At 40.1% G+C, this 9098-nt stretch overlaps 1 protein-coding gene across 1 annotated transcript; it reads left to right on the top strand.

Moving 5' to 3' along the window:
- The first annotated feature begins 823 nt into the window (after positions 1-823).
- On the top strand, positions 824-8484 carry si:dkey-29p10.4 (E3 ubiquitin/ISG15 ligase TRIM25). The gene is made up of 7 exons (XM_040026005.1): positions 824-1128; positions 3270-4222; positions 5348-5443; positions 6363-6611; positions 6714-6736; positions 7101-7255; positions 7394-8484. The coding sequence occupies exons 1-7, from the start codon at positions 879-881 to the stop codon at positions 7936-7938; spliced, it is 2271 nt and encodes a 756-aa protein (XP_039881939.1). The 5' UTR covers positions 824-878; the 3' UTR covers positions 7939-8484.
- Positions 8485-9098: the final 614 nt, after the last annotated feature.

Genomic DNA, 9098 nt, shown 5'->3' with positions numbered 1-9098 from the left:
GATGAAGAATAGCTTCATTTAGATTTAATTATATTCCAGTGTAGCTCAGTGTGTGAGGGCATAAAATCACTGCAGTAATTTTTATTTTAACTGAATGATCAAGTGTTATGTTGAGCTTTTCTGTCACTGTACATTTCTTTTCTTTTCTTTTTTTTAAACACAGATCATTTAATGTAAAATATAGTTTCTGTCAAACTCGCTGCAACAGGATGAGTCATGAAGGAAACGAAGAGAAAAACTGGAAGGAAGTTGCACAGGAACTAGGGCGGCAATTTCCCAACAAACTAAAAGTAGGGCAAGCGTGTGTTTGTGTGGGACAATGTGGGATACATCAGAAAAATAAACACACAACAAAGTATGTGTGTACAGCTTTTGCATTAGTATGTTAAAGACATGTATAGGTCATTTGAATTCAACTTTTCCAACACCCTTGCTAAGTAAATAAGGATAACAGGAGCTCTTCATATAGTCTTATTTTTCTTATGCTCTTACTGTTAGTAACTTATTTCCAGTGGCTGTTCTGTCTGATAATCATCTTTTTTTTTTTTTTTTTTTTGCATCTCTTTTCAACACATTTGTCAGTTCTAACAATATTATGAAACTCACGCATAGTGTGTTTCTTTATGACATACCTACCCTTGACTTTATATTAAAAATATACCCACCCACCCCCACCACCACCACCACCACCCCCCGACTCTTTTTTTTTTTTTTAAATTAAGATCAAACTTCAGAGCAGATATCACATCTGCATGCATCTGCATTCGACAGACTGTACCTTTAACTCACTGCCAAAGGGGGAAAGCGAGATTCAAATATCTGGCTCCGCCTCTGCTGCACGTCGTCGCGGAAATAGAAACTAAACAGGGCAAAACAAAATGGGAGCATCGTTGGATACTCCAACGAGGTGCCCTCTCTGCAACGAGCTGACCCGGGACCCGGTTACTCTGAAGTGTAACCACAGTTTCTGCCAGCGATGCATTGGAGACTTGTGGAGCATTAACCCGAACGGGCCGTACCATTGTCCGGAGTGGAGGTGTAAAACCGAGTACCAGACTTTGCCGTTTCATAGCAGTTTGATACGGTCACCAACTCCCAGAGGACAAGCACAGCCTCGCAGCACTGCAGGTACTGTTAAGATGATTAGGTTAACATTTAAATTGTAACCGGACGAGTGAAATAACGGCCCTTAAAACTACAAACGTGAAAGCGGGATTATAAACTAATGCTAGCTGCTAACGTCAGAGGTCTCCCGCTCACAAGCAAAATGGGTGTTACGCATATGTTCAGTACTGTAAACTAGACAACTAGACAGACTACTGCATACTTATAATCGCATTCTAGCTGTAGCTAGTAAATGTTCACTAGTTTACTTCTAATCCAAAGACCTTAATAAATAGCAAATAGGTTGCGCTTTCTAAATGGAAGGTACCATTTGATCAACTTTAGGGGACGTAAAAGTACTATAAAACTAGTAGCACATGATGGTCTAATCCAGGGGTGTCAAACTCAAATGCACAGTGGGCCAAAATTCAAAACTGAAACAAAGTCGCGGGCTGACGTTAATATTTATTGAAATATATTTATTCCTCCAGATATGAGAATGAATCTTTTCTTATGGACTCAAACACGTTTTGCTGAAAAACTGAATATGGAACAAGCAAAGCTTAATACTAAACAATATATATATTAGCTGTATAATACCAGTAGGCCAGCTCTAATAGTAATTTGGTATGGCTTCGCGGGCCAAATGTAATTAGGCTGCGGGCCAAATTTGCCCCGCGGGCCAGAGTTTGACACCTATGGTCTAATCTTTAATTTGCGGTAAAAATGGTTTTAGCAAACCAGAACTTTGTTATTTGCATGTATGACCAGTGACAGATAAAGTAACATATTTTTCGATTGTATTCATTTATTGATGGATAACAATGACGCATCATTATGTGAAATGAAGAACTCGCAGTTTAGGTTAAAATACTATATTTTTGGTGTCCTTTTTTTTTTTTTTTTTTTTTTTTTTTTTTTTTTTTTAGAGCCCAATTGTACCAGTGGCATCTTCAGGTGAAGGCACCACTTGTCTGTTGGTCATGTAGTCGAGTAGTCATGCACATCCCTACTGCAAACAGTGCTAAGTTGTTGTGTTTTGTGTCATGTTGTTTGGCCAGGTCTCATTTGTAAAACAAATCTGATCTCAATGGGATGTGCTGGTAAATAAAGGTAAACAAATACATGTGCTTAACAATGGATGCAGCCTGCAGGAAAGAAAATCAATAATACTATTTCTAGCATTTCTTTGGTGTTATATTATGTTGTTAAAAAGCACAACAGACGGGGGACTACCACTCTATCTATGATACATTATACATCATTGCCAACTGCTATACCATTTGGGCTCTAATCTTCTAATCTGTCGTAGTTAGAAATATTCATCTTTAACTGTTTTTGTGAGACTGTTAGATGTACTAAGCAACAATTTTCAGCATTTCAATGTCCATCCATTTTCTTAACTACTTATCCGACGTAGGCCTACGGGAGTGTTAGAGCTTATCCTTAACCGTTCTGACAACGAGTGAAAGACGAGGTACATCCTGGTTGCCAGGACTAACACAGAGCGAGAAAGCTGTAAATAGTTAAATAACTTATTCACCTAGTAATCACCAGTAAAATGCCTTTCATATAAAAGTTGGGGGAGTAAAAACCCATAATGCATTCTTAAATAAAGTCTAATTGAAGTAGTATAACATTTAACACTCAAGTGAAATACAGGTACCTCAGAATTGGATTGTATTACAGTTCTTGAGCAAATTTCCTTTGTTTCTTGCTGTCACAAGGTTTAAAACAGAATATCTTAAACAAAACATTAGCTCTTGTGTAATTTAATGGGAGCAGTGTTCGGCATTTGTTTACAGTGTCACAGATCAAAGTCCAATTAAAACTCTGAGATCAAAGTTTGAACTCTTTTAAAGCAAATAGACAGCAGGGTTAAAAGTCTGTTTCTGACGTGTGATCATGAGTGTAAGCAGCACCTTTAAAGCTTTAATGCACTGAACAGTTACATCTGTGTTGCTTACCTTCCTTCCTTACAAGGCAACATCATCACAGAACTCCTAAGTAGTTAGTACACTCTCCTCAGTTGCTTAAAGTGGAGTTGAGGGCAGGTGTGCTTGCAGAAGGCAGCATGCAGGTGTTTATATGAAACATTGCTATGAAGGTGCAAACTCAGCCTTCTCTAAAAACAGTTTTGCTTATATTTTATTGTATTTTTTAAGGTTCATCCACCAGTAACAATGAAGAAAGTACATCTGACTCGAGTTTAAGGAGGCCATCGCTCACCAGCCGACTCCTCGGAAAGAGGAAGGCCAGCGCACCTGTACCTGAACAGCCTGAAGCAAAGAGAACAACTGTCGAGAGCCCCCGTGCATGGCCCAGTGACACAGAGATTCCCACCACTTCCTTGTCAAATAACACTGGGAAGTCAACTGCCGTGGAAACATCTAAGAAAGTAGTAGAACCAGAATCTTCCCAATCTAAAGAGGGTGATGGCTCAACCTCCAAGGAGAACTCTGACAGTAATGGAGCATCTGCAAGCGGTGGGCCACAAGCCATCTCAGTCCAGCATAAATCAGAAAAGGCCATCATACTGGATGACTCTGACAATGAAGTCGACATATGTGATGCACCTCCTCCTGCAACCCCCAAGAAAGACCCGCAAGTAACTGGGGTATGTGTGACACCAAAGAAGCCTTTGTCAACTCCCACCTCTCACAGTTTTCCTGCAACCTCAACTCCAGGAAAAGATAAGCCTCCTGTGCACCATGCTGGCAAGTCATCTCCGATTCCAAGCAAAATTAATTTACCTGCTTCAGGATCCTCAAGTCATGTTGGCATCTTCTCCAGGGCAGAAAACAAAAGCGCCAGCCCTGTGCCCTGTCATTATTGTCCTAAAACTCGGTGTCAGTCTGCAGTGAAGACTTGTCTGGTGTGCGGGGCCTCCATGTGTTCAGAGCACCTGCGGCCCCACCTGGACACCCCAGTTTTCCAAAATCACACCCTGGTTTCTCCAGTGGAAGACATTTCCCTCTGGAGGTGTCAGGATCACCATGAGATAAACCGTATCTACTGTCGGCAGTGTGCAGTGTGTGTGTGCACTGTGTGTACCGTCATAGGTTCCCATCGTGACCACGAATGCGTCAGCATCAGGGAGGCAGAGAGAGAGCTCAGGGTGAGTGCTGCTGACTTAATGCACGTGAGATCTGATTTCAATGCATAGTACCTGAAGATAATCGGATGAGGAATACTTACACAGATACACATGGGGTAAAAACAAAAATATAGTGTTTTGTGGGAAATCCCTTGCAGTGACCGAGCATCTGAAATATTTGATCTGATAGATATCAGAAGATGAGGTGCTGAGCTGGGTTAACTTTGGACTGGTTGCGTTAATGCGCCCCTGGAGTATAAAAGAAGCACACATCCAAAAATATTTCAACTCATCTGCTTGTTCCGACAAGCATAACGTTAAAACAAACACTGCAAGAATAACGCAGTCTAACACACAAACACAAGGCAGATAGGCAACAAACAAAATCATTACCACTGTAATCACTTTTTGTGCCCATAATGATCTGTAAGCAGGGTTATATTTGGCAGTGGTGAGCCGGTCTCTAAAGTAATCTTTGTTTCTGTTTCCTGATATTTGGTTTCTTAATTTTATTCAAAATTATCTAGTTGTCTCTCTTGTCTTTCTGTGTGGTCATGTATCTTCAGTCTTTTGTTTGACCATTTATGATAGCTGATTATCTGAATATAGAATGACCGTTCCTATGAGTTTACTTGCTATTTTGACAGCCATTTTTAACTAATCATTCGTCATGTAACTTCTAGATGTATTGTAGGAAGTCTGTTATCTTCCAATTTACACTGTTGCCCCTAGCAGAGAAAACACAGGTCTGTTTATTCACATGGAAAATGTATATGGTTCACAAAGTTGAGAACATGACAATCAGAGATTTAGAGGGATACCTTAATGGTTTTGCAAGCAACAGCCATTTGTATCTAATTTAGTACAAAATAATAATGTTTTTCAGTTGATCTAAGCTACCAGCTTGTTAAAAATAACCCTCATCATTTTAGGCTTTTCTCAAAATACGTCTTGGGACTTTATATTTTGGAGAATCTGCTCAAACTACTTTGCTTCAAATTCAAAGTGGCGAAGAACATAGCCTGAAGAACAAAAAATATGTAACTATCCAGCTGTGAGCATACAGCAGTTGTGGCTAAATATAGATATAATCAAAGCCATAGACTCGTGACTTGTTTTTAAATCTTTGTGGACATTTTTCCTCAGGGAAACCTGAAAGACGAGATCAAACGACTGCAAGAGGCTGAGCAGCAAGTGAAGGACCGAGTGACTGAGCTCGCTCAGAAGAAAGAGACTTTCAAAGTGAGTTGGCTAAGTCTGTTGTTAAATATACATACATACGTTCGTTCTGCTTAGCCGCTAAGAATTACAAGAGACTTTCTTTCACACCCATTGCATTGAAATTTAAGGTGTTTTTTTTTTTTTTTTTTTTTAGAAGTGCATATAATTGGCTAAAATTAGTTAATAAACGTCTCCAGTTCTTTGTTTCATGTCAGAATAGGAAGACTTTATACAAGTAATACAAATATTAGGTGGCTTTGTTTGAAAATGTAAAGAAAGGTTTTTAGGTTAGGGTTACATGGTTGATTGCTGCCCCCAACTAAATACTTCTCCTTGAGTAATAGTCATTCATTCAAGTGATTAATTGACGAGCTGTTTTTTTTTGTATTTTTAGGGCACTAGTCCCAGGGTGCTACATTGCAGCACAAAGCTTTATTAAGTTGCAGCAACACTTAAATAGAATCTAACACTGAAGTGAGTGGCCGTACTAAAGTAATTCTTTTTCCCATCTGCAAGTATGCTAAAGTCCAAGTGGGATAAATGTTACCATGACTGTGAGGGTCCATGCCGTCTCATGCCATGATGTCCGTCTCCCTGCCTGTTATTTTGACCGTGCAAACTCTTCTGCAGAGACCATTCTGTTTACGACTTACCGAGTGTTGCCACTTCCTTCCGACTCTTAGGAGGCAGCCTTGAGTCATTTCTGTTGCTCAATCTGGATTTTATTTTGAGCTGAGGAAACCAGTTAATACAAAAAAGGAAAACATAAAAATGCCATGTTTGAAATTTAAATAGACTGGAAAAGCATCTTGCGTTGAAATCTTTGCATTTCTGAAGTGTTGTACGGTATACTAGTAATCGGAAATGAGTAATAACTAACTACAAAGAAATGCAATACTACCGCAATACTACTACATATATTTATACTGTGTCTGTCTAGGAGGTTTTGAGTGAAGCACAAGCAGGAGTGAAGCAGCAGTACAGTACCATCAAAGAGGCCTTGGAGCAGGAGGAGCAACTGGCTCTTCAGTGTGTGAAGAAGGAAGAGAACCGAGTTTTGGGGGGACTAGAGGAGAAACTCTGCCACCTCCATAGCTCCCTTCAATCCATCCAACAAGGCCTTCACACGCTGGAGAATCTGGCTGACACCAGAGGCGACAACTCTTTTAAGGACCAGGCCTTCATCATGGTCAGATCCTTTTTGTTGGCTTAAAAAATATATGCATATATTTACTGCTGAATTATTAATGTTTGCATAGTAAAATGCCTTTTCTTTTTTCTGACATTGCAGGAATACAGCAAGATTGCCCAGTTGTAAGTAATTTGCTTTTAACTTCTGCTTTGCAGCAGTAAAATTGTCCGCTTGTTGAACATTTCTCACTAGCTGAATGTGCTCCCAGAAAATCAGTTTTGTAAACATGCTGCATAGTCGTTTAGTAAGTAGTAAGTACTAAGTACTAGTTAGCTCACCCTAGTTGGTAAAAGCTGACTTTAAAAGTTCTTTTGCAATGCAATCAGCAGGGATGCTGATTTGGAAAGCGATGTGACACTTTTGTGCTGTGGGTACAAATCCCACACACTAAGTACACACATCTAAGAAATGGAGATTGGATTTATATGTGCAATTTGCTGCACGATAGTCTTAGGGCTCATTACTGACTCAGTTCTCCTTCATCAGGAGTGGTGAGATGGGGAGCTATGTGGAGCAGTTTGAGGCCCCGGAGGAAGTGAATCGTCCCCAGCTGAGGTGTCTGCAGCAGTGGACAGAGAAGAGACTGGACACAGTTGTCATCAATACACAAAGCAAAGATAGAGATCTTAACAGGCTCCTCTGTAAGTCATGTCTTGTTTATACTACTGTTTATACAGCTCACACAGCTAATTACGCCACAGCACTAAATACATGTGTTAGGATATTCAGTTAGTCTTAATTTTCTCATCTAAATTCTTCCTCTTTAATCGTGTGAACAGATGGCACCATACCCCTCTTGGATTCAGATACGGCCCATCCTAAGTTGCAGCTGTCTGATAACAGCAGAACGGTGACCTACAGCGATGCTCAGCAGGCTTACACGGAGCACGAGGCTCGCTTCAGTTCCTTCCCACAGGTCCTTTCCTCATTAGCAATGAAGGGGGGGCGTTGGTACTGGGAGGTGAGCGTGTCCGTGGATGATGGCCGATGGAAGGTGGGGCTGTGTGAGGCTCAGATGGAGAGGAAAGGCCAAAAGGACAACTCTCGTCTGGGGTTCAACAGTTACTCCTGGTGCCTGGCCTGTGACAAAAGGAAGGTAGAGGCCCTCCATAATAAAGTATCAGTTCCTGTGGATTCAGATGGACTGCAAAGGGTAGGAGTGTTCCTTGACTTTGAAGATGGTATTTTATCATTCTTTAATGTGACACCAGGGGGCAGTCTAGCTTTAATGCATTCCTACAAGCAGAGGTTTACTAATCCTCTTTACCCAGCCTTTTCTGTGTCTAAAACACACTTGTCTATCTGTGATTTGTTCGAGTCTTAAACTGCACAGAAGCACCATATCAGTTCTGCTGATTGATTTACAAACTTCATCAATCTGTGGTGCCTTTTTTAAGTGTTAATCTATTTTAGTAAAATGTGCTGTTGTGTAACTTTCTCATGGATGATAGATCTGTCGTACACTGCATACAATCCCTGACTTCTGCAAAGATCTGTAAATGTGATTTTTTTTTTTACATCATTTGAAAGAACTGGAATAAATAGAAATCCTATTCAATATACCTTACATGTAACAGTCAATCACTGGTAGTATTTTTTTTTTTTTTTTTTTAATAGAAAGACCAGAATTTTTTAATGGTTTTGTTTTGAGATCATGTATCAACAAATGAGAACGTTTTTAAGTGGTAGGCAAGTTATCAATGATGATCAATACACAAATATTTTGTATAGTGTTTCTATTTTGAATATTTGTTTTTTTTTTTAAATCTTCAGATTGTACTTTACATATCTCGTCTTTGTCATCCTTATTGCTCCTGTTGTGACTCATTTGTCTTTCTACTGGAATAAACTGTCAGAGTTTCCAAAGCTGCGTTACTGCGTGCCATGATTCTTCCCATGGGCCTTTAAATAGAAACACAGGTGTGCGAGTGGGTGATGTGTTTCCCCACAACAGGTGACAGTTGGCGTGCTAACTTTTAAATTTCACTGCTCCCACAGCATGGGAGCTTTACTGACAACAAACACTGCCTTTGGCACAAACCCCTGATAGGATGGCAGACCGAAGCAGATGCTAAATTGTCCTTTTCTTTGCAAAGTCTGTGGCTCATTTATTCTGACTAGGGGTCATTTGTTGACGTCATTGAGTGGGATCAAAGTGGTATTTACATAAACTCCTTCTGGATGATTGGTCGAGCGACTGAATGCCAGTGGTTCAGGGACAGCTGTCTGTGGATCACAGTGGATACAAACTTATTAAAGTAGCAAATGTAATATAACTGAAAACGAATCAAAGTCTAAATGGGGCCTGGGGAAAACGGCTACAGTTCTTTTTACATAGTTGAACAAAAACATTTCCCCACAATGTCAACAGCTTCTTCTGACTTTTATTGATGTAATTTCAAACATTTAAGAAACCTGAATCTGAGCAGGTGCTCCAGCCAAGCATGACAGCAATTTCACACTTGCAGACACACAATCCAAAGG

Source organism: Simochromis diagramma, unplaced genomic scaffold (assembly GCF_900408965.1).
Source record: "Simochromis diagramma unplaced genomic scaffold, fSimDia1.1 OVJJ01000293.1, whole genome shotgun sequence".
Lineage (NCBI taxonomy): Eukaryota > Metazoa > Chordata > Actinopteri > Cichliformes > Cichlidae > Simochromis > Simochromis diagramma.
The sequence above is the reverse complement of the archived record's forward strand: the minus strand, read 5'-3'. Positions and strand labels throughout refer to the sequence as shown.

Coding starts and splice junctions, on each gene's coding strand:
- si:dkey-29p10.4 (XM_040026005.1), top strand. CDS start 879: ATGGGAGCATCGTTGGATACTCCAACGAGGTGCCCTCTCTGCAACGAG. Junction 6,612..6,713: donor AGGACCAGGCCTTCATCATG/GTCAGATCCTTT, acceptor CTGACATTGCAG/GAATACAGCAAGATTGCCCA. Junction 7,256..7,393: donor AGATCTTAACAGGCTCCTCT/GTAAGTCATGTC, acceptor TCGTGTGAACAG/ATGGCACCATACCCCTCTTG.